At 43.3% G+C, this 26,311-nt stretch overlaps 1 protein-coding gene across 1 annotated transcript in view; it reads right to left on the bottom strand.

The window, feature by feature from the left end:
* REC114 (REC114 meiotic recombination protein) overlaps positions 1-25,058 on the bottom strand; it is a 107,332-nt gene extending 82,274 nt beyond the window's left edge. Inside the window, exons 1-2 of the mRNA XM_030578288.1 lie at positions 24,834-25,058; positions 14,449-14,538 (exon numbers count right to left, since the gene is read on the bottom strand). Of these exons, the coding sequence (XP_030434148.1) occupies positions 14,449-14,538; positions 24,834-25,058 (315 nt within the window). The remainder of the gene's footprint in view (positions 1-14,448; positions 14,539-24,833) is intronic.
* Between the last annotated feature and the right edge of the window lie 1,253 nt (positions 25,059-26,311).

Below are 26,311 nucleotides of genomic sequence, written 5' to 3'. Positions count from 1 at the left end.
TGGCGCCTTTATGGCACTCAATATATGACCCTGCCGACTCAGTGCATCCTCAGTTCCTTCTTGCTGGTTACTCGAACAGAAGGGAAGGAGGGTGGGTTTGGAATGGATATGAGCAACACATCTCAAAGAACAACAACAGTTACGAGAAGGTGAGTAACCGTTTTTTCTTCTTCGAGTGATTGCTCTTATTGATTCCAGTTAGATGACTCCCAAGCCTTACCCTGGCGGTAGGGTCGGAGTTATGTAATCACTGATTGGAGCACCACTCTGCCAAAAGCTGCATCATCTCTGGCATGCTGGGTGATGGTGTAATGAGAGGTGAACGTATTTACTGAGAACCAAGTTGCTGCCCTGCAGATTTCTTGTATCTGGATCTGGGCTACGAATGCTGATGATGAGGTCTGAGTGTGCTGTAAGAGCTGGGGCTGGTATTTTGGCCAGTTCAGAGCATGTGCGGATGGCATGACATGATCCAGGAAGTTATTCTTTGAGATGAGATCAAGAGTCCTTTTATCTGGTCTGCCACCTCTATGAACAACTGGTTCGACTGTCTGAATGGCTTAGTGCACTCGATGTAGAAGGCTAGGGTTCGCCAAACATCCAGGGAGTGTAGTCTCTGCTCACGGCTACTGGCATGAGGCTTAGGATAAAAAACAGGCAGGAAAATGTCCTGACTAGTGTGGAAGTGTGACACAACCTTAGGAAGAAAGGCCAGGTGAGGTCTGAGTTGCACTTTATCCCTGTGGAAACCATATAAAGTAGTCTGAGGTAAGGGCCTTTAACTCAAACACCCTCCTTGCTGATGTAATGGCGACCAGAAAGGTTACCTTCCATAACAAACAGAGAAGGGAGTAAGTCACCAGTGGTTCAAATGGGGGCCCCATTAGCCTAGAGAGGACCAGGTTAAGGTCCCATGCGGGGAAAGGCTGTCTGATTTGGGGATGCAGCCATTCGAGACCCTTGAGGAACCGACCAACCATAGGGTTGGTGAAGACAGAGCGTCCAGATGCTCTCAGGTGGAAAGCCGAGATAGCAGCAAGGTGTACCTTTATGGAGGACGCTGCCAGGCCTTGCTGTTTCAGCTGATTGACCTGGCCGGAGGGCTGAGTCATGAAGAGGACACTGCAGTTCCTGGAGTGGGAGAGGGACTGCAAATCAGAGAGTGTGATGGCGTGCGACCACAGGATGTGGTGTTAGCCTCAAGAGCTAATCCCCAATGACCAGGAGGAGGCACCATACCTGCAGTGAGTATTGCAATTCTGTGACACCACCAAAAGGCAAAGTGATTAGTTCTTTGTGCATCTGACAGAAACACTGAAGTTGCAAGCAACCAATTACCTATACAGCTGCATGGGAGTGTTCTTTAATAATTCACTCTGAAGCATCCTCAAACATTTTAAACTACTGTTTTGGAAGTTATCATAGAGCACAAGGATTCTCTTATTCCGGCCAGAGAAACCAACAATTATTTTTCAAAGCACGAAACGTTTGAGGAAAAAACCTATGTAAAGATAGTTAATATTAAGATACATTATAGCTCAAAGATATCTCATCATGGAATAGGGATTATAAATTCTAATTCTATAGTATGAAAAAATATATTCATGTAATCTTTAAGAAAAGTTTTGTAAATGAGTTCCAATACTTCATGGATTAGGGATCCAATCTTATGGGGTTCCAGGGGTTTCTGTATAGATTATTTAGGTTAATATTTCTATCTACCGAATGGGACTTAGTGCTCAATCTAGAAGATACCATCAGAGATGCTTAAGTTTTGCAGTCCTCAAACTCTGGATTTGTGTCTCCAGAGATAACATGCTTGTTAACAGCAAAACATGTTTTAAAATAAATAAATAATATATAGAGGTGAGAAATAACAGAACTCAACCCTAATGTCCCTCTGCAAATTTGTGTACACAGAGTCAATCCCTTACCTCTCTCGAAAAGTTTCAAAAAGTTCAATTAACAGAAGATTGCTGGGGGTGGAATAGATCTGGACAAGCAGATAAATGTGCGAAGGGAGGGACAGGCAGTAGAAAAAAAAGTGAAACTGTTTGAGCAGCATATTCCAGAAGACTTGAGGTCTTTCTGAGTGTAGCCTTCATTGATTTGAGATCTACCATACCATTCTCTCACTAGAAGGGAAAACCTATAATGGCAGCAGGCCATAAGAGACCCAGTTTGGGAATATTTTAATGAAGTTCCTCTACTGTGGGTAAGGCAGGCATGCATGCAAAATGCAAACAGTGCAACAAAGAAATGCAAGGCCTGGCTGCCCGAATAAAACATCATCATGAGAAGTGTTTCTTCTTGGGAGGAAGCTGCGTTGAAGATGAAAAATGTGTCTGAACATGCAGGATCTTCAGGTTGGTAAACTATTTTATTTTATACTTCTTTCTTAAGGACTGCCTGTCTTCCTTCTGGACTATTCTTGAATTCTCATGTTTGAGCAGAAACTATAGTTGTTACTCTGTGGTACTATCATTTCAGATGAAGTTGTGATGATAAATAAATAGCTAAAATAGGCAGATCTTCCTTTTACAATTTCACCTTTAAAGTAGTACTGAGTGCCAGTGAATGCAATAAGTAGTGCTAAATGAGCGGTGTACTAATAATTAAATAATTGCATAGACCTATTTTGTTTAGGAGAGTCCATTCTCAACATACAGGATTCTGAAGACTATCCACTTTCAAGATCACCATCAGTTTCTATAGTTTCAGAGTTATCTGTCAATGATAGTGTTTCAGTCATATCATGTATGTCACATTGCTACAGGTGATATACTATGGCTAAAAGAAAAAAAAAAGTCTCCATCATCCAGAAACAACCATAGATAAATCTGTGATAAGAACCAACAGATTACAAAAAGAGGTAATTGATGAAAACATTGCCCGGTTTCTTTATGCAACAGACCCTTCTTTCCATATGATTGAGAACCCACACTTCATTAACATGATTTAGTCATTAAGATCAAGATACAGTCCACCCAACAGAGCAGATGTCACAGGCAAATTGCTGGATAAAGTGTATGAAAGAGAAAGCGAGCAGTATGCAAAAGGTCTATAGGATAAAATTGTTAACCTGAATCTTGATGCGTGAAGCAATGTCCACAATGATCCTGTTGTATGTGCTTGTGTGACAACAGAAGGGAATGTCTTCCTTATAGAAACAATTAATACATCAGGAAATGCACCCATAGAATACTTACAAGAAGCAGCAGTAAAAGCTATAACAAACTGTGGAAAAACTGGTCACAGACAATGCTGCAAATGTATCCAAGATGAGAAGAAATTATTTAGAAGAGAGTGAAGAGAGTCCCAAGCTAATAACATGCCATTGCAGTGCTCATCTGATGAGCCTCCTAGCCAAAGACTTCAAGTGTTCCAGAAATAAAGGCTAATGTTGTTGAAATTGCAAAATACTTCCGTAACAACCACTTTGCAGCAGCTGCTCTGAAAAAAGTGGAAGGAACCAAGCTAACTCTTTAATGTTTTTAAGGAAGTAAACACTAATGGGAAATGTGTGATCATGGGAGACTTTAACTTCCCAGATATAGACTGGAGTACAAGTGCTAGCAAGAATAGTAGGGATCAGATTTTTTTGGATGTGATAGCTCATGGATTCCTTCACCAAGTAGTTGAATGACCGATAAGAGGGGATGCCATTTTAGACTTGGTTTTGGTGAGCAGTGAGGACCTCATAGAAGAAATGGTTGTAGGGGACAACCTTGGTTCGAGTGATCATGAGCTAATTCAGTTCAAACTAGATGGAAGGATAAACAAAAATAGATCTGGGACTAGGGTTTTTTATTTCAAAAGGGCTATATTAAAGAATTAAGGAAATTAGTTAGGGAAGTGGATTGGACTGAAGAACTTGTGGATCTAAATGCGGAAGAGGCCTGGAATTACTTTAAGTCGCAGCTGCAGAAACTATCGGAAGCCTGCATCCCAAGAAAGGGAAAAAAACCATCGGCAGGAGTTGTAGACCAAGCTGGATGAGCAAGCATCTCAGAGAGGTGATTAAGAAAAAGCAGAAAGCCTACAAGGAGTGGAAGAAGGGTGGGATTAGCAAGGAAAGCTATCTTAGTGAGGTCAGAACATGTAGGGATAAAGTGAGAAAGGCTAAAAGCCAAGTAGAGTTGAACCTTGCAAAGGGAATTAAAACCAATATAAAAGGTTCTATAGTCATATAAATAAAAAGAAAACAAAGAAAGAAGAAGTGGGACCGCTACACACTGAGGATGGAAAGGAGGTTAAGGATAACCTAGGCACGGCCCAATATCTAAATAAGTACTTTGCCTCAGTCTTTAATAAGGCTAATGGGGAGCTTAGGGGTAATGGAAGGATGACAAATGGGAATGAGGATATGGAGGTGGATATTACCACATCTGAGGTAGAAGCCATACTTGAACAGCTTAATGGGACAAAATCGGAGGGCCCGGACAATCTTCCTCCGAGAATATTAAAGGAACTAGGGCATGAAATTGCAAGCCCGTTAGCGAGAATTTTTAATGAATCAGTAAACTCAGAGGTTGTACCGTACGACTGGAGAATTACTAATGTAGTTCCTATCTTTAAGAAAGGGAGAAAGAGTGATCCGAGTAACTATAGGCCTGTTAGTTTGAGATCTGTAGTATGTAAGGTCTTGGAAAAAATTTTGAAGGAGAAAGTAGTTAAGGACATTGAGGTCAATGGTAATTGGGACAAATTACAACATAGTTTTACTAAAGGTAGATCGTGCCAAACCAACCTGATCTCCTTCTTTGAGAAGGTGACAGACTATTTAGACAAAGGAAATGCGGTAGACCTAATTTACCTCGATTTCAGTGAGGTATTTGACACGGTTCCACATGCGGAATTATTAGTCAAATTGGAAAAGATGGGGATCAATATGAGAATTGAAAGGTGGAGAAGGAACTGGTTAAAGGGGAGACTCCAACAGGTCGTACTGAAGGGTGAACTGTCAGGCTGGAAGGAGGTTACTAGTGGAGTTTCTCCAGGATCGGTTCTGGGACCAATCTTATTTAACCTTTTTATTACTGACCTTGGCACAAAAAAAGGGAATGTGCTAATAAAGTTCGCGGATGACACAAAGCTGGGGGGTATTGCTAACACGGAGAAGGACTGGGATATCATACAGGAAGATCTGGACGACCTTGTAAACTCGAGTAATAGTAACAGGATGAAATTTAATAGTGAAAAGTGCAAGGTCATGCACTTAGGGATTAATAATAAGAACTTTAGATACAGATTGGGGATGCATCAGTTGGAAGTAACAGAGGAGGAGAAGGACCTTGGGGTATTGGTAGATCACAGGATGACTATGAGCCGCCAATGTGATATGGGGCCGTGAAAAAAGCTAATGCGGTTTTAGGATGCATCAGGCGAGGTATTTCCAGCAATAAGGAGGTGTTAGTACCGTTATATAAGGCGCTAGTGAGACCCCACCTGGAATACTGTGTGCAGTTCTGGTCTCCCATGTTTAAGAAGGATGAATTCAAACTGGAACAAGTTCAGAGACGGGCTACTAGGATGATCCAAGGAATGGAAAACCTGTCATATGAAAGGAGACTCAAAGAGCTTGGCTTGTTTAGTCTAGCCAAAAGAAGGCTGAGGGGGGATATGCTTGCTCTTTATAAATATATCAGAGGGATTAATATTAGGGAGGGAGAGGAATTATTTAAGCTTAGTACCAATGTAGATACAAGAACAAATGGGTTTAAACTGGACACTAGGAAGTTTAGACTTGAAATTAGATGAAGGTTTCTAACCATTAGAGGAGTGAAGTTCTGGAACAGCCTTCCAATGGGAGTAGTGGGGGCAAAGGACATATCTGGCTTTAAGATTAAGCTTGATAAATTTATGGAAGGGATAGTATGATGGGAGAGCCTAATTCTGGCAATTGATCTTTGATTATCAGCAGATAAGTATGCCCAGTGGTTGGTGATGGGATGTTATATGGGATGGGATCTGAGTTACTGCAGAGAATTCTTTTCTGAGTGCTGGCTGATGAGTCTTGCCCACATGCTCAGGGTTTAGCTGATTGCCATATTTGGGGTCAGAAGGGAATTTTCCTCCAGGGCAAATTGGCAGAGGCCCTGGAGGTTTTTCGCCTTCCCCTGCAGTGTGGGGCATGGGTCACTTGCTGGTGGATTCTCTGCAGCTTTAGGTCTTCAAACCACAATTTGAAGACTTCAGTAACTCAGGCATAGGTTAGGGGTTTGTTATAGAAGTAGATGGGTAGGGTTCTGTGGCCTGCTTTGTGCAGGGGGTCGGACTAGATGATCACATTGGTCCCTTCTGACCCTAGAATCTATGAATCTATAAACTCTCTCACAAGACGTGTGATGGAACTCAGTAGTGGACTGTTTTGAGCACTATATCAAGAACTGGCCTAACCGAATGACAGTTTCTGAACAAAATTGTGAAAAAATAGATGGCACTGTCACAGCCAAGGTTCTCAACATTGGGTTTAAGAGAAATGTTGAATACCTGCTGAGTACCCTGAAGCCTATTTCTGTAGTCTTGAACAAAATGCAAGGAAATAGCTGTTTTTTTGCTGACGCTGTTGAAATTTGGAAGGAACTGAGTGAGATCTTAAAAAGAGAAATATGCAATGACAGAGTTAAATTACAAGCATTAAAAAAACAAATGGGACAAGCACTATCTGCAGCTTATTTTCTTGCAAATATTCTCAATACTTGGTACCAGGGTCAAACCTTAACTGCTGAAGAAGAGGATTTGGCTATGACATGGGCATCCAGCAATCATCCCTCCATAATTCCAACTATAATAAACTTCAGAGCTAATGGTGAACCATTCAAGAAATATATGTTTGCTGATGATGTTTTAAAGAAAGTCAAACCGATGAACTGGTGGAAGTCACTTAAGCACTTGGATTCAAAGACTGTTGAATAATCTCACTTTTAACAGCAAGCAATAGCTTCTTCTGCCGGTGTAGAAAGAATAGTTTCTTCCTTTGGACTAATTCATTCCAAATTGAGAAATCATTTGGGACCTGAAAAAACAGGAAAGCTTGTTTTTCTTTTCCAGATTATGAACAAATAGGAAAATGAAGGTGAAGACGACTGAGTTAGCTGCAGAAGCCAATATTTTAAGTTTCTTATATTGACCTGGCTGACATAGTTGATTTAATTTTTGTTTTTTAAAAAAATATTTAATTTAACTATTTTAGTTAAAAACAATTTTAACAAAAACAAACCTGATTTTAAAAATATTGAATGTTTAACTAAATTCAAAAATCGTATGCTTTTTTTGTTAAAATATTATGTTTGTCGTTGAAGAAAAACATCCAGAATACATAACATTGTTTTAGTTAAATAAAACAATTTAAATATCTGTTTATTAATACAGCATAGCAAGAAAATCCTCCAAATATTAATGATTAACCTGTTGAATTGGAGATAGTTCACCTCTGTAACGATGCTGCTTCTGACGGGAAACAACTGAGAGTATCAATTCAGGACAAATTGCTTAGAGCACGGCAGTCACAGACCCAGGCTGGCGGTTCTCCACCTCTAAGGCACACCAAACCAGCCAAACAGAGAGGACTTTGGTTTCACCCTACTGTCTAACCATAAGTCATACAAGCAATACCTCTGTGCTTTGAACATCTACACAGACGCTCTTTTCCCTGCTTGTTTGTGAATTTACCACCACCAGCAACTTAGAGACTGGATTGTGTTTGAAAGCAATACTAAACCAATTCAAAGTACTTAAGGGTGAGAGTTTGCTTGCTTTCCCCTGCATTCTTAAGCATTCAGCCATAAAACTGTTCTGCTCTGAAACACTCAGTAACCAGATCTGTTCTTAGACCCTGAAGCACAGACTGCTTACTTAAAGAATCTTAATGGAGACATTCCTCTCTCAACAACCTTGTCTCCACAATAAACTGGTTAAGCACAACCACTTGGTTATATGGCTGTTCAACTTTCTTAATAGCTTTTACATCATCTGAGCCCTTCTTAAAGCTATCCACACCTTACGTAGCTTAGGAAAGTCAGTGGATCCATACACAACAGAAAACTTCTGGTTGTTAGAAACTGAAATTTCTTTGATTAAATCACTTCCACACCCTTCAGTTGCAGTAAACTGCTTGCAAAGACTACCATGAGGATTCCTTTCCCTAGGAGCTTCTCTAAGCAACAATTCACCCGTCACAGAAATTCTGCCCTTACGCTCTTCATCTAGGGCTTGCTCTAAAGGAACACTTTCCTGAGCAACAATAGATTTTTTCTGGGTCTCGCTTACATCCAGGATTACCTTTGGCTCATCAGGCAGATTTCTACACAATCCCTTTTCAGTCAAACTCATAGACTTACTAGATAAAAGGTTAAAGGTACTCTCTTTCCCTCTGCAACTTTCCTCACAGTCACTGGTGACATGCAAGTTGTCAGACTCAACATACACAAGTTTAGGAATTATTTCCACCTTGTTGCAAATTTCCACACTATCAGTGGGTAATACAATCAAATTACCTTTAGGATCTCCTTGTTCCATGGCAAGGGTATCAACTTGATTAGACAGAGCTGCTACACCCTTTCCCAGCAACACATTAACAACAGGCAAAAAAAATATAAGCACCAGAATTGTTTGGTCTCTGGGACTTTGCCATGACACTAACTGGAAGCAACCTAGTTACAGTGCCATTCTCCCCAGCAGACACAAATCCCCTGCACCCCTCACACGCCCCCAGCCCCCTGCCCTGACCCCCGCACCCCCTCACACCTCCCCAGTCCCATGCCCTGACTCCTGCACTCCACACACATACACAGCCCCCTCCCACACCCCATGCTGTGACTCATGAACCCCCCCCACATCCCCACCCCAATCCTGAGCATCAAACAGGAATTCCTGCACACACACCCATTCCCACCTGCACCCCTCACACCAAAGAGAAGCTGCCCCCGGTAAGCGCGCCACACCCCAACCTCCTGCCTCAACCCTGAGCCCCGTCCCTCACCCTAGCTCCTGCCCAGACCCTGCACCCCAACTTTTTTTTAACAATATTTAGAAAGATCATTAAGTGGTCCATCGAGACCCTCCTCGATTTTCAAGTAGTCTGCTGAAAAATAAGTTAGACTACAAGAACAATCAAGGTACCTCACTTTATTTCCATTTACTTGCTATTACTTATAGGAAGAAGATGAAGAAAAAAAAGAATGAAAAGTAGGGGTGGGGGAGATGAGAGAGAATGCTTTTTTTCTTGGCTGGGTCCCAAAGAGGGGCCCCAAAAAATGAAGCTGAGCACAGGACCAGGGGACCCCCACTAACTCTAAATCCACCACTGGCTGTCACATCACCTGGACTGGGGATACTGTGTCAGCTGATCCCCACAGTCGCCAACCTACCTTGGCAGTACAGCAGACATGGCCCTGCCCATTAGCTCCTCTCCCCCCACCAACCACCCACCAAGAGGTGAAAGCAAACCGAGACGGTACTTCTGTGACAGTGATTTAAAGGGCCTGGAACTCCAGCCCCTGTGGGGAGCCCCAGGCCCTTTAGAGCGCCACCCAAGCCCCGCTGCCGGAGCTTCAGCGGTGCTACCCCAGCAGTGGCAGGGCTCCAGCAGCACTTTAAAGGGCCCGGGGCTCCCTGCAGTGGCAAGAGCACCAGGCTCTTTAAATCTCTGACTGAGCCCAACTGCTGGAGCCCCGGGGCCCCAGCAGCCAGGCTCCAGCAGGGATTTAAAGGGCCTGGGGCTCCCCACAGTGGCAGGAGCCCCAGGCCTTTTAAACCCCGCCCGAGCCCTGCCACCCCAGGGTAGCGGTGGCAGGCTCCTGTGGTGATTTAAAGGGCCCAGAGTTCTGTGGCGGCCGGAGTCTTGGGCCCTTTAATTTGCCCCTGGTAGCTTCGGGGTGATTTAAAGGCCCTGGGGCTCCCAGCCACAGCCGGAGCCCCAAGGCTTTTAAATCTTGAAAGGCCATGCCTCTTCCTGTTGAGGCCACAGCCCTGCTCAGGACTCCAGCATACCGGTAAGTCCTTTAAGTTACTTTCACCCCCGCACCCACCCCTTGCTTCCCACCGCTTAAGGCTTAGCCCTCTCACTTTTAAAAATGATTGTTTGCCCCTCCCCTCCTCAGGCTTTTCTGGCACCCCTGTTGCCAGGTATCCAGTTTTAGACTGGAGACTCCAGTAGAAAGTGGGACCTGGGAGTCCAGTTAGCAGTGCTGACTGGAAACTATAGGAGTAACCACATTATCCTCCGCTCCTCGCACTCCCAACACCCACCCCAGAGAGCTGGAAGAGAACCTGTCCTGCTGCTGCTGGATGTCTTTGTTCTCCAACACCTTCAGTTGGTACCTTGCAGGGGAGGGGCCCAGGCTATCAGTTGCCAGGAGACAGGTTGTCAGCCATTCTCTGTGCAGACAGCATCACATCTGCCATCTAGGGCTCTGCAACAATCACACACCCTTATCCCACTACCTAGATACTTAAGAAATGCATAGGGAAAACTGAGGCACCCACACAGTATTCAGAGAAAACATTAAGAACATTCCCACTTTGTCACACTGGAGGAGGGGCAGCTCAGTGCAGAGAGAGATGAAGAGAATGGGCTAGAACCAGGGAGAAGGTAGGTACCCACTCTATGTGGGCAGGCGCGGGGGGGAAACCTGTTTATCCCCCTCCCCAACCCTGCTGCGCTTGCAGTTTACCCCTGGCACCTCCCTTGGTCCAGAAACCAACCCTAGCTCCCGCCCCACTGTGCTTTTGCCCCCAGCCCCTTTTCCCATCATTCCCCAGGGAGGCCCACAAATATGTTTGGAGCCGGGCTCACAAAAAGTTAATCCAGCCCTGGTAACAGGTAAGGCATAGTGACACTCATCTTCCACTATTCTTGCCTTCCCAAACTTCTGATTAGACAAAGCCATCAGCTCATAAAGTTGCCTAGGCTCATCCAAACTTTCTTTGTCCTTCTCTCCCTTCAAAAATCTACCCTTTTCTTCCTTAGCTAGGGCTTTAACCTGACCATCCATTTTAATCTGCTCCTGAGAAACATTTTCCTGACCAATGAGTTCTTTCTGTGCTTGATCTAATTCCAAATTCACTTCTGAGACATCAGACAGACATTCAGAAACTTCCCTCACAGACAAACAATTATTTGCCACCTTTCACAGGTTAGTGTCCCCCTCCCCCTAGGATAAATACATAAACCTGCTCAGAGTAATATAGCATACCAACATTGTTATAAACTGGACTTCCAAGAGAATACAGTTTCTGCTGTTCTTCAATTGCTTTTTTGACTTGGAGCCTAAGTCTGGCAATCCTCTTCTCAGCAGCCAGTCGTTCCATTTGCCATTTATGAGCCCTTTCCTCTCGTTTAGCAGCTTCTTCTTCCAATTCAGTATTCCTTTCCTTAGCTTCTTTCTCCAGCTGGGCCAAGGCTTGCTTCTCTCTCATTCAAATTTCTGCCAGTTTTTTATTATGTTCAAATTGCAGGCTGCCTCTCAGGGATTGCAGTCTCACTGCTTCTGCTGATGCTTTCTGGCTCATGGTTACTGACCTTTAACCAACAAAACTCTCAATACCGAAATTCCAATTTGGATAGCATGGCGTTCTGATCCAAAGCTTAACTGACCTGGTTCTGTGGATCCTGCCAACTATGCCACCGTAATGATGCTGCCTCTGGGCATACCAAACCAGCCAAACACGGAGGACTTCAGTCTCACCCCATTGGCTAACCATAAATTATTCAGGCAATTCCCTTAGACACTCCAGTTTCCCAGTATCACTGCCACCCGCTATGAGGACAACTGGTTATGAAAACTAATACCCCAGTAAAAGAAAAAAGGTTCTCCCGATCCCAAAGGACCAAGTCCCAGACTCAAGTCAATATACAAGTCAGATCTTACCAACAAATCACGCTGTTGCCAATCCTTTAGAATATAAAGGTTTATTCATAAAAAGAAAAAATATATAGATGAGAGCTAGAATTGGTTAAATGGAATCAATTATGTACAGGAATGGCAAAGTTCTTGGTTCAGGCTTGTAGCAGTGATGGAATAAACTGCAGGTTCAAATTAAGTCTCTAGAGTACATCCACAGCTGGGATGGGTCATTCAGTCCTTTGTTCAGAGCTTCAGTTTGCAGCAAGATTCCTCCAGAAGTAAGAAGTGGGACTGAAGACAAGATGGAGGAGATTCAGCAACCTTTTACAGTCTCTTGCCATGTGGCCTCTGCTTTCTTTGTTCCAAAGACAAGCTATCCAGCACATGGCATGGAAAAACCTTAAGAGTTCTGTCCATAAGCATGTTCCTGCATGCCTTGCTGAGTCACAAGGTGTATCTGCCTTCTCTCAATGTATCAGTTGTATAGCTGATGGTCCTTAATGGGCCATCAAGCAGGCTAGGCAGTGCTGATGCCAAATTGTCTGGGGTGTCACCCAGAAGCATAGCACAAGTTTGAAATACAGACAGTATAAAGCCAATACTTACAACTTTAAATACAAAAATGATACATGCATACAGATAGTATAATCATAACCAGCAAATCACAACTTTGTCTTAGACACCTTACTTGACCTCCTTTGTACAAGATTTGGTGCCACTACAGCATCTTGGTTGCAACAATGGTCTATATCGTCACAGTTCATGTCAATAATGTCACAACCTCCCAATGACGTAATTAATTTCTGCTTCAATTACCTTTGGAAAATGAAATAACCAAATAATCATTCATTTTCTGATATAGATGTAAAACTAATCTGAAAAGTTTCCAAAAGAAATCACTTTAAAAATGTATAGTGTGTACCTTCTAAAAATGAAACCTACATCTCTCTTTGAGTTGTGAAGAATATGTATTAAGGTTATAACAACCAACAAGAATGCACTTCTATGTAGAAATTCATGATTAAATCGAGTCTTCCTGACTCGTGATTTAAATCAATTTGATTTAAAATCAAATCTATCCTGTAACTCCTATAATCCTATGTTCTGTGATTCCTTAAGGTCCTCCTTAGACAAAAAATATGATTTTTCAAAAAGGTTCTAGAATCTAAATAAAGGCTGTTTTCTAAGGCATTTAATTCAGGAAAATCAGACAAAACAGAAAACTATGTGTAATGGTACCAGTTGATGTTCTCCAGAAAGATGATACTGCAAACAAAAATGTCATTTCAGTCTAAATAAACTGTGCAACATCCAAAATAGTTTGTGCAAGAACTGGAACATATCTTGATGACAAACCATAGAGGTATTTCCAGATCAACCATATTTAATCCACGGTAGTTTTTTTTTTAAGTGCAGCTGTTTTATCATTTTAATATTTGCTTACAGTATAGAGTAGATATTACACGACACAGAGAGAGAATGCATCAAGAGGGAGGTTAATAAAACAATATTAGATTGTTTTAGCATGATACTCATTGTGTAAATGTTAATTTAGATTTTATAAGGTTGGTGCAGAAGTGTGGTCATTGTTGTAAAGACACTGGAAAGGGGAAACTTTTAGGGAAGAGATGTAGATCGTTCAAGTTCTAAGGAGCAGTGTGAGAGAAAGCAATGAACAATAAACTAAGGGAAGCAGAATTAGTACATATTAGTAGTACATAGGTGGGTCAGAGCTGTGTAACTCTTTAAAGGGGAGGACAAGAAGTATAAAACTAAAGCAAAACTGTACAAGCCAAATTTAAGCATCAAGGGCATGGCAGATGTTAGGTGAACACGTAGTTCCTTTCTAGAAGAGCATCTCACCCAGCAATGCCTTGGACCACAGGATTTCTATGGCAAAAATTCACCAGGCAGTGTTTCTACTCTATGTTGCTGCACAATCTAGAGCATGATTTGGTCAGTTTCTTGCATACACTGAGCATGCCTGATCCTAGTTCCCAGCACAGACCCAGTCAGTCATGCCTAAAGCTACCTATCAGGAGTTCTGCAAGCTCGTCCTGGCACAGAATCAATTTGTTCTGGCTGAGACTCTGATGTTAGCTTCTCTGATGTCATTGTGACTTCATTAAAATCATACAAGCTGGCTGTGTTGTAACCTAGGCTACAGCACAATCAACTAACAATTTCTCATCTCTGTTAATCTGTCACATTAAGGATGTATTTTATGTAACTATTTTTCAATTACATTTTTACCTGATCTACTCAAATAGGTAAATATACATGTGAAAGTATCCGCATATTGCTGAAAATGACATTCTTTGACACCAGTGGGACAGTTTCACCACACTTTTTAAATTTAGTTGTCAGTCACACAAGAAAAACACTATTATTCAATAGGGAAAGAAAAGTGCACTTTAACTATTATATAGATAAGTTTAGAGAACTTTTTCCACCATGTGAATTTGAATGTGCTAAGTAAAATTGGTACTGCTTTCTTTCAGTAACAGACCTCATTAAATTGAGGAAGGACAAAAGAATCAAGACTGATTACTAACTTGAGTTGAGAAATATGTTTAAGTACATGAAACTGAAAACCTACCTGTACTGCCCGTCTTTGGGAAATGAAGAAATGTCCAGATACAACAATGGTGAGAATAAGATGGCCTGATTCTTCACTTGACTCCAAAACCTTTTTTTAAAAAAAAGACAAAAAACACACACAAGAGAGCAATCAGTTATAAACAAGAAACCTGTATATCCCACTGCCAGTATAATGGGTACAGGTAAAGCCAAAGTTTTCAATCTTGGGTGCCAGAAATTAAGCATCTAAAGAAACTGCTTAGTTTTCAGTGATAGTGAGCACTCCACTCCTATTGATAACAATGGGAGTTTAGAATGCTCACTAATTCTGAAAAGGACCTCTTATTTAGGCACCAAAATATAGATTTAGATACCTAACTCTAGGTAACGAAGTTTGAAATTTTTCATCTGAAACAGTGGTTCTCAGCATTCTTGATACCACAAACCACTTGTGAAAGAAGGAAAATTGATGAACCACTATTTTATTAATTTTAATATTTATGTTCAACAATTAATTATGATTTCATGAACAATTCAATCTAAAGCGGTAATGATGCATTTAGATATTTAAATACAAAGGTTACTGCTCAATTTAATCAATTTTATGCAAGAAGATAATGATAGTAAAAGTCAATCTTCCGCTGTACTGCTGTTCAGTTCTAAAGTCCTTTGGAGTACTGACAAACTATATAATAAGCAGAGCTGCAGTAAGCAAGATTCACATTGACTTTCTTCCCTTCAACCCTCAATCTCCTGTCATGCAAAGAGCGCGATACAGAATATAACATTTCTTTTCTTTCAAATGAAAGGAAGTTAGGCCAGTTGATTCACCCAGATTCTTTTAATAACGTTTCAGCAACAATCATACTTCAAAGATTTGTATGGTTAATTTTTCAGGCAACCAATATTTATACTACTGATCTAGATTTCAGAATCTTAGAAGTGTGTGGAAGGAAGGGATGACAAGAGGTCATCTAGTCCAGCCTTCTATGCTGAGGCAATTATATGTACATAATTCCTTATAAGTGTTTGTCTTAAAAACTCCCAATGGAAGGGATGCCACAACCTCCCTTGGAAGTCTATTGCAGTACTTAGCTATCTTTATAGTTAGAAAGTTTTTCCTAATATCTAACCTAAGCTCTCCCCTGCTACAGGTTAAACTCCTTACTACTTTTCCTACCTTCAGTTGGCATAAAAAACAATTGATTACAATTCTCTTTACAATAGCCCTTCACATATTTGTTTACCAAGTCCCCTTTCAGTCTTCTATTCTCAAGACTAAATATGCACAGATTTTTTAACCTTTCCTCACAGATTAGGTTTTCTAAACTTTATGATTTTTGATGGACACAATACTCCAGCAAATCTTTTTTATATTCAGATTGTCCTGAGCTCTCTCTTGCATTTAATGTTGCCACTCTAAAAATACCTTACTGCTTCTGGGTTGGTTTTGCTTTCATCCTGCTAAATTATGAGACTTGTAGTACTTAAACTACAATTTTCCAAGGAATAAAACTAAACATTTATGCAAGAATGAATATTGAATGCACATAGATGGCTCTCCCTATGCAGCCTGCTCACTGTCGTACAAAATAAAAAGAAAGACACAGTCCATTCCCATATAGTTTACACTCCCAGTATATATTTAGGAAGATCCTGAACAATAGAGACATTTGACAAAATTCTGTTGATCATGACTGGGTTTTCAGATCAATTGAAATGAAAAGTAGTAGCTATTCCACTGACATTCTTTTTGTTCAAAAAGATTTATAGACATGTAAAAGGAAGGCTTAGGTCTCTTAAACTTCTCTCCCCAGTTTAATACCTTTTTTATTTATTTTAAATATATAGTGTGTGAAAAAGTGTAAACAGCAAAATACATCTCTACCCCGATATAATGCTGTCCTTGGGAGCCAAAAAATCTTACTGCGTTATAGGTGAAACCACGTTATATCAAACTTGCTTTGATCCACTGTAGCGCGCAGCCCTGCCCCCCCAGAGCGCTGCTTTACCGCGTTATATCCAGATTCGTGTTATATTGGGGTAGAGGTGTATTGGTTTATGAAATCACATCAGTGTCCATATTCTTAATTACATATGTAACACAAAACATCATTTGTGATTATGGTGAAGTTAACAGCACTATCCAACATGAAATTGTTTCCAAAGTATTCATTCCCTACACAGAATCATAGGGCTGAGACCGTGAGAGGTCATCTAGTCCAGTCCCCTGCACTCATGGCACGACTAAGTATTATCTAGACCACTCCAACACCTATTTGTCTAACCTGCTCTTAAAAATCTCCAATGATGGAGATTCCACAACCTCCCTAGGCAAATTATTCCAGTCCTTAACCACCCTGATAGGTAGGAAGTTTTTTCCTAATGTCCAACCTAAACCTCCCTTGCTGCAATTTAAGCCCATTGCTTCTTGTCCTATCCTCAGAGGTTAAGGGGAAAAAAAATCCTCCCTCCTCCTTCTAACTACCTTTTATGTACTTGAAAACTGTTATGTCCCCACTCAATCTTCTCTTTTCTAGACAAACAAACCCAGTTTTTTCAATCTTCCCTCAGAGGTCATGTTTTCCAGACCTTTAATCATTTTTGTCGCTCTTCTCTAAACTCTCTCCAGTTTGTCCACATCCTTCCTGCAATATGGTGCCCAGAACTGGACACAATACTCCAGCTGAGGCCTAATCAGCGCAGAGTAGAGCAGAAGAATTACTTCTCATGTCTTACTTACAACACTCCTGCTAATACATCCCAGAATGATGTTTGCTTTTTTTGCAACAGTGTTACACTGTTGACTCCTGTTTAGCTTGTGGGCCACTATGATGACCAGATCCCTTTCCGCAGTACTCCTTCCTAGGCAGCCATTTCCCATTTTGTATGTGTGCAACTGATTGTTCCTTCCTAAGTGGAGTACTTTGCATTTGTTTTTACTGAATTTCATCCTATTTACTTCAGACCATTTCTCCAGTTTGCCCAAACCATTTTGAATTATAATCCTATCTTCGAAAGCACTTGCAACCCCTCCCAGCTTGATATCGGCTGCAAACTTTATAAGTGTACTCTCTATGCCATTAGCTAAATCACTGATGAATATATTGAACAGAACCGGACCCAGAACTGATCCCTGATCATCTCTGAGTACTGTGAAATTCAACAACATAGGCTACTTCTAAGTTCATTACACACCTGAAGGCAGTACAGACTGCATATTGTGCAACAGAAATGAACACTGATACAAAAAAAATCATCTGGATCATTCCTCTCTATTCAACATTGGTGAGGCCTCATCTGGAGTACTGTGTCAAGTTTTGGGTCCCACACTACAAGAAGGATGTGGAAAAATTGGAAAGAGTCCAGCGGAGGGCAACAAAAATTATTAGGGGGCTGGAGCACATGACTTATGAGGAGAGGCAGATGGAACTGGGATTGTTTAGTCTCCAGAAGAGAAGAATGAGGGGGGATTTGATAGTTGCTTTCAACTACCTGAAAGGGGGTTTCAAAGGGGATGGAGCTCGGCTATTCTCAGTGGTGGTAGATGACAGAACAAGGAGTAATGGTTTCACGTTGCAGTGGGGGAGGTCTAGGTTGGATATTGGGAAAAACTTTTTCACTGGGAGGGTGGTGAAGCACTGGAATGGATTACCTAGGGAGGTGGTGGAATCTCCTTCCTTAGAGGTTTTTAAGGTCAGGCTTGACAAAGCCCTGGCTGGGATGATTTAGCTGGGGACTGGTCCTGCTTTGAGCAGGGGGTTGGACTAGATGACTTCCTGAGGTCCCTTCCAACCCTGATATTCTATGATTCTATGGTTCTATAATCAAATCTTAGTTCCATTAAATCTTAAGACTCTCAATCAAGAGCTACCTTAGCTGCAGCTACCACATTTTGCTACACTTAAGATCACTAGAGATTTTACAAGGATAAATCATTGCACAAAGAGAACCACTAACAGTTCAGACAGCCCAAGTATCTTGATACAGGATAAACAACCCATCACTTCTTTTGTGCATTTATTTACACCAATGCAAAGTCAGTGTAAATCATTACCATTCTGTTTTACTAGCCTTTTCCATATCCTTTCTATCAGTATGAATGACTACTACCCAAAGTGCTGGGCAATGGACAATCCAGTCCAATACTTTTCATTTTAAATCATAAAAGGCTATTTCAAATTATTTGTTAAGAGCATCCAGGGTATATTTCTGTACTGTCAAAGCCCCTATTTCTTTTCAAAGACAAGTCCCATTACATTTAATTTTAAATATTAAGTAGAGCAATCATTCTATGTCTTTACTGTTTATTTTAAATGTGAACATTTTTAAGGATAAAATCACCTAAATAGAACGAAATCCCTTGGGAATCTTCAGAGGATTAAAAAAATTAATTTATGTTTGCTTTTAGTGCAAAGGATAAGCTTCCATCATTAAAAAATTCTTATTAAAAATTTCAAACAAGCAGAATAAAAAAATACATTGCACAAAAGTCATGGAATAAACCAAAGATTACGTCTAAGAATGCATGCAAAGAGCAAAAAGATGCAGCAGGAAGAGAGGTTTAACATCATGCAAGCCCAAACTATGTTCCTGCATGTGTTTTGTATCAAGGAATGAACAGGTTGATCAAAGTTTAGGCCTGCCTATATACTTCCTAATTATCTCTTTCAGACTCCAGTTTACTTCACTTTCAAGCATGTCCAGTGCTCTCATTTTATTTGCAAATTATCATGGCAGCATCAGTAGCAACTCCATACTTATGGATGCAACTAGACATCCATTATGAATCTTACATTCAAGTCCCCTTCTCCCACCTTTTGATTGGACTACTGGATTTGAGTAGTGGTACAGAAGTGTTTGGTTTTGTTTGTCCTCTTAAAAGAGATTTTGGTTCATTCAGGACTTACAACACTAAGTACAAAATTAACCTGGGTTTTCAAGATATTCCTAGGCAACATAATGGCAGTGTGCTATTAAATTTCTGTCTAAATTTTCTTCACAGAATGATGGTTTGAAAACTTCAAGTTTCACATAGTGGAGCACTTCAGCACTGCTGAAGCTGCCTGTTTGGAAGCCTAGTCACAGAGGCAACCCAGAAGAGGTACCCTCTAGCTCTGCACTTCAGTGATGCAAAATCCAAGTATTCAAATCATAGGTCATGATTTGTGGGAGGTCTAGGTTGGATATTAGGAAACACTATTTCACTAAGAGGGTAGTGAAGCACTGGAATGAGTTATCAAGGGAGGTGGTGGAATCTCCATCCTTAGAGGTTTTTAAGGCCTGGCTTGACAAAGCCCTGGCTGGGATAATTTAGTTGGGGTTGGTCTTGCTTTGAGCAGGGGGTTGGACTAGATGACCTCCTGGGTCTCTTCCAACTGTAATCTTCTATGATTCTATGATGACCCCCAAATCATGATTGGCTTTAAAAATAAGACATGTAGAGGGTTTTTTTTTGTTTTCCTTCTCGCTTTCGCACTTTTAGGGGGTTGTGCTTTCAAGCTTATCTCCACAACCATGAAGGCTAGATTTTTTTATTTTTTTTAATAAAAGATGAGATTATAGCATATTCATGTAACTCTAAAGCAGAAGTGGGCAAACTACGGCCTGCAGGCCACATCCGGCCTGGGGGACTGTCCTGCCCAGCCCTTGAGCTCCCAGCCGGGGAGGTTAGCCTCCGTCCCCTGCAGCCTCAGCTCACCATGCCACCAGCACTGTGGGCAGCAGGGCTGCAAGAGCCACCGGGTGTAGTGTATTAAATTACTCCCCATAGGAATATGCTACTTACGGAGTACCAGGAGTGGCAGCCGCAAGTAGTACACCATTAGTAGCACACTCCTATGGGGAGCAATTTCCTAGTGTATTAGATTGCTCCCTGTAGGAATGTTCTACTTACAGTGTACTACTTACGGCTACCAGTCCTGGTGCTCTGACGAGCATGGTAAGGGGATGGGAGTGGGGGGCTGGATAAGGGGCAGGGGCTCCCGGGAGGCAGTCAGAGGACAAGGAACAGTCGCAGTTGGATAGGTATGAGAGTCCAGGGGGCCTGTCAGGGGGCAGGGGGGTGAATAGGGGTCGGGGCAGAAAGCGACAGGGAACAGAGGCAGTTGGATAGGCGTGGGAGTCCCGGGGAGCCTGTCAGGGGGAGGGGATGTGGATAGGGGTTGGGGCAGTCAGGGGACGGGGGGGGATGGATATGGGATGGGGTCCTGGGAGGGGGCAGTCAGGGTGCAAGGAGCAGGGGGGGTTGGATGGGTCAGAGGTTCTGAGGCGGGCAGTCAGGGGGCAGGAAGTGGGAGCGGGCAGATAGAGGGCTGGGGCCAGGCTGTTTGGGGAGGCACTGCCTTCCCTACCTGGATGTGTCCCTCCATACAGTTTTGGAATCCCGATGTGGCCCTCAGGCCAAAAAGTTTGCCCATCCCTGCTCTAAAGGCTTTGAGAAAGCAACCCAATATCATGAAACTCATGATAAAAATCACAAGAGTTGGAGACCCTGGCAAAGAACCCTGGTATTATTATTCATTATTTGTACTGCAGTAGCACCTAGGAGTCCCAATCATAGACAAGGTCCCCGGCATGCTTGGCGTGTACAAACAGAACTTCAAGTCTCAGTTCTAAAAAGCTTATGAGTAGGGCCATACCAAATTCATGGTCCATTTTGGTCAATTTCACAGCCGGTGGGTTTTAAAATTAGTCAATTTCATGTTTTCAGATCTTTACATCTGAAATTTCACATGTTGTAACCATGGGGGTCCCTCCAAACCCAAAAGGTGGACACGGTGAAAGAGTCACAAGGTCATTGCAGGAAGCTTGTGGGACTACCACATTTACTTCTGCCCTTCTGCTGGCAGAAGCACTGTCTTCAGAGCTGGGAAGCCAGAGAGGAAGGCTGCTGGCCAGGCATCCCACTCTACAGCCAACGCCAACGCCACTGCCAAAGTGAAAGTCATATGATATGTGGGGGTGGGTTACTATATATCCAGTGATCCTGGCAGTCCCATGCCAGTGCGGGGAGATGACAGCTCACCTCGAGCCGCAGACAGTACCGGATTTACCAGAAGGAGCGGGGAGGTGACAGAAGGAGGATTTACCAGAAGGAGCAGGGAGGTGACAGCTCACCTTGAGCCGCGGACAGTACCAGATTTATCAGGAGCCCCATAACACTCACTTCTTCCCCTCTCGCAGTGCTGCAGAAGTGAAGGCTGTGAGAACGATCCTCGGAGCAGCAGGGATCCAGCATGGGAGCTGAGAACACAAGGGGCCCTGGGAGCTGTAGTTCCTTGGCCAGCTCCCTGCCTATAGAACCGGCCCTGGAGCAGGGAAGGAACTACATTTCCCAGCATTCCCTCAGCAGCTATCAACAGGAAAGGGAGTGGGAAAGCTGAGACCGCATGCACTGCAGCTTGTCGTGAATGAAGAGCTGGCTGCTAGAAGGGGGTGGCACTCTGAATGGGGAACAAATATACTCAAGAAGTAGAAGGCTTTGGCCCAGATATCACCCTCAGAAGACTTCCCCATAGTGGATTAGGGATGATGGTGTGACCTCACCTGGCAGTCCCCAAAGAAGGAATTGGGTGGACTAAATGGACAGTGCACCTCTCTCTATCTGAAGCCTAGCAAGGGAGGTACGTAGATCCCACCAGAAGTTAAAGTGATAAGTAAGGGAGGGAAGGCTCTACTAGAGGACTTAGGCAGCTTTAGATACAGTACCAGGCACACTGGAAGATTTCCACATCTGACTCACAGAAGCAGAAATTGGCTTTTCCTTTCCAGATTTATATAATATTCAGAAAGGGAATCTAGCACCTGCCTTCCAGATTTGAACACTCTCAAAATTCAGATGTGCTCAAGCTCAGTTTAGGCTGCTGTTACTTCATTTCTCGCAAATCAAATATGCTGATCCACTGTAACTTGCTGTAGAAAAAGTAGGATCAAATTGAGCAACAAATGCTGGTATCTCCCTAGTGCTAACTAGGACTGGAATTGCTATTTTCAACAGCCATTACCCTTTTTTTAAATTTTGTTTGTTTAAAAGGAAGACAGTAATATTGCATTGGCAAGTTCCCCAGAGTGGAACAAAAGAATAACAAAGGCACCTCAACTTTTCCTTGTTTATGTAGGACACTCTTATAATATGGATCCAGCTATCCTCCAATCACACAAGCTGCAAATTGTTCCACTTTATTGCAGTTCTGTAACCATGTGGGAACCAGTTCTGTCTGTGTTCTGTGCACATTCAAAATTCCTACTGAATTCAGAAGTGCCTTGCTTTTGTGATCATACTACCTGATATTTTCAGCCCTTGTAAGCAAAGCGGGTTTACATTTAGTAATTGGGTGGGAAGCCTCTCAGAAAAAGTTAGGTCCTGTAGGAGGTGTTGCTTATTCATTAGGAAATGTGAGACCTTCCTGTTACAATAGTAAACCAGTGCAACATAGAATGCACTTTGTTCCTAGAGTCTAGAATGGGGTCCTTTGCTTCTATACACAGCCCATTAAAGATAATGAAAAGACTCCCACTCACTTCAACATGCTTTGGACAGAACTGGTTATACATAGGGTAACTCCACTGTCTTCACAGGGTCCTGGTCCCACAGCAGAGAGGGGCCATGTAAGCTTGTTGCAGAGCTGCTGCTCAAGGATGGGAACCTCCTGGCACCCCAGCCTTGAAAATCATTCAGGCTGCACTTTCTGCACGACTATGTGCTAGCTGAGGGATGCATGGGAATTGGTCGCCTCTGCTGCAGGTGATGGGCATCTCAGGTACTTAATGATATGGCTTAGAGGAGGGAAGCACTTAAGTGCAGAGTCTGCAGCTGCCTAGGGCCAGTGCTAAGGATTTAGAATCCCTAGTGCTGCCGTTGCAAGGTTCAAGCATGCTCAGCCTTGGAACTGTCACCCCTCCCTTGACTAGTAGTTGCAGCTATCTAAGGCTGGCCTTTGGCAATTGGCCCCATGGCTATAGCCAGAGAAGCTGCAGGTGGCTCTGTGACACTGGGGACCATTAAACTAGAGCAGATAAAGAAAATGGAATTAATCTCAAAGAACAGAGGTCACCAGTAGGAAAGAAATGTCAAGGGAAGCAGGCAAAGAGGAAGCAGGTCAGGCTTGTAGCAGGAGAAGAGCCCCAGCTGGTTGGGGAGCATGTCCAAAATAGAAAGGAAACAAGCAGGGGGAGAGAGAGTGGTGATCAGGTAGTAGACTAGCATGTAGATGGGAGCAGAGAAAGGCTGGTGTCTTCAGATTCCCAAGGGCTAAATCCTCACTTTGAGGAAATGGTGTTTGTAAGTGACTTGCTCAAATGGCAAGATAAATGCTGAGGGAGGGATTTGTCAGAACTGATCGGGTATCTGCTGGCTTTGGAACTTTGAGCTGAAACTAGGACCACATACTGTGACTGGTGACATAGAGTGGTACTGGAGACATGGCTGTAGAAGGGCTGAATGAGGAAGGAGATAAATCCGTGGGGAGTTTCCCGGGTCACTATGAAAATTCTACTCACTGTGGACACTGGTAAACCCACATGGGTGTACAGCTCAATGAGAAAAACTGGGGGCTGAGAGAGCTGTGTATGGCAATGCATATAGTCATGCAGAGGTATGTGACCAAATGAAAAGTGTCTCAGATTCAGTACCGGATATACTATGGCACTGCCACACCAGTCCCACACTCTGATCCCACAATGACTACGTAGGGGCCCACAAATATGTTTGGTGTCAGGGCCCCCACAAAAGGTTAATATGGCCTTGGCCACAGAGCTTCCTGCAGCTGGGGGAAGAGACCAGAGGTGGGTCTGCGCAGCCCCTGAAGGAGAAGGGGAAGAGGAAGTCTGGTCCCTCCCTATCCAGGACTCGCAGCAGCTGGAACTCAGGGTAGGAACCCAAGCTTCCATGGGTGAGATCAAATTTCATGGTCCATAATACATTTTTCACAGCTGTGAATTTGGCAGGGCCCTACTTATGATCTAAGTCCCCTTATCATTATCCCCTGCCCACCACCATGTCCTCTGCAGATTTCTCTCTCTCACACTTCATGTCCATCCTGTTGCTTCCCATTCAAGTTGGAAACATCCATAAACTCAGTGGTTAATAAATACTGTTTAATTTTAAGATATTCATGTTTACACATAATTTCTGGATGTGACAGGGGACCACAAAGTCGAGGGGGGGGGGGTGTAAGGGAGACTCCGTTGCCACAGTGCCTGGGTGCACAGACTGAGGGTATACAAGAGACTGGCATGTCCAGAGAGGCTGGGGTAGAGTGCGGGTGCGCAGGACACAAGGCTGAGCCCCGCAAAATAGGCAGGATATACGGGCAAGTACTGAGGCTTCCGGGAACCAGGGCAGTGACGGCGGGTGCAGCTCCGCCCGAGGCACCCAGCCCCAGCGCACAAACCAGGCCTCACCTTCCAGGAAGCCGAAGCTCGCGCCCCACACGGTGGGTCTCCCGGGGAGACAAAGCGGCCATAGCGTTTGAGCGGCCACGTCTCGGCGCTACTGAGTGGAGACGCTGCCCCGGGGCCACGCGCCTGCTCGGGAACGAAACACGGGAGCGTCCCCGCCGGCTCAGAGGTAGAGACTGAAAGCTTCCGACCCAGCGCCACACCACCGCCCTCCTCCGCAGCCGCCATTGCAACTATAAAGCCGACAACGACTGCGCCACGGAACGGCACCCGGCCGCCAACCAGGAGGTGAGACGTAGACGGCAGCCAATGGGATGCCGTCCGCTCTTTCCCGCTCGAGCCTTCTCTGCCCAATGCCGATTGACCCGGCGCAAAGCTTAAAGCGCGCGTGGCGAGGTGCACAGAGACCGCACCCTGCTGCTGAGGTGGAGATAGCAGCGTTCCTGTCCCTCAGAGTACCCTGTAGACTGCTTCCCTCATCCCAGTTAGCCCCATTCCGTGGCTTCATCTGTTCCCTACATCGGCTCAGCACCTCCCTCTTCTCGGACCCTGTCAATTCCCCTTCACGTCTACCAAATCCTTTATTCCACTTGAAGGCTCTCAAGTCCTCTCCTTCTCCAATTTCCCTCAATCCCTCTGCTCCTCAGACCCCTCTCAAACCCACCCCCAATCTCCCTAATAAAAGTCCTCAGACTGTGAATGTAACCCACACACCTTTTGGGGGTGGTCTGTCCAATCTAGTGGCACTGAGACCACTTAGAGAGAGAGAAAATGAGTCTGCTCTACAGAATTAGCTAATAGCCAGTTGGCTTTTAGCTGATGGTAGAAGCTCAGGCACTACGCTCTAGAGGCCCCAAGTTCCACCCCTGCCGGCCAATGAACAGGGTCTGTCTGTGTTACACAAACCCAAGTTTCTTGCTTGAATTTGCCCCCCACAAATCCATATGCTGGCTCTGCTGGCCTACCTACTGTTGCAACAGAAGAATTCTGTGGGGCATATAAATGCACAGTCTTAACCAAGCCAGTTATGTTGCACACATGCCTTTGAATGCAACATGAATACAGTACATCTGCCAAATGAGGGCCAGCCACTTTGTTGGATGTACTTTGCATCATTTTCCTGTTGGAATTTTTAAAATTTTTGCAGTCCTTCTATTGACTTATCACCCTTCCTACTGGGGCCTTCAACAGGCAGTAACTGACAAACTGTATGAAAAAAGACTAAAAATGTCAGAATCCCACTTTTGCTTCAGAGCACTTTGTAGTGGAGGGAAGCAGAGACAGGGATTAATTTAGATTTTGTAACAAAAAAAAAAGGAATACAAAATCTAATTTCACTAACAATGTTTCTAGTGTCAACAAAGGTCAAACTTTGTTCATAAAGGGACAGACATTTGACAATATGAATCATAGGGCTATTCAAATTACAACATAAATTAGTGGTATTCCGCTCTTTAAATAGCAGAGCAGGCCTGTGATAG

Source organism: Gopherus evgoodei, chromosome 10 (assembly GCF_007399415.2).
Source record: "Gopherus evgoodei ecotype Sinaloan lineage chromosome 10, rGopEvg1_v1.p, whole genome shotgun sequence".
Classification (NCBI taxonomy): Eukaryota; Metazoa; Chordata; order Testudines; family Testudinidae; genus Gopherus; species Gopherus evgoodei.
Note: the sequence above shows the minus strand (reverse complement) of the source record. Positions and strands in the feature narration are given on the sequence as shown.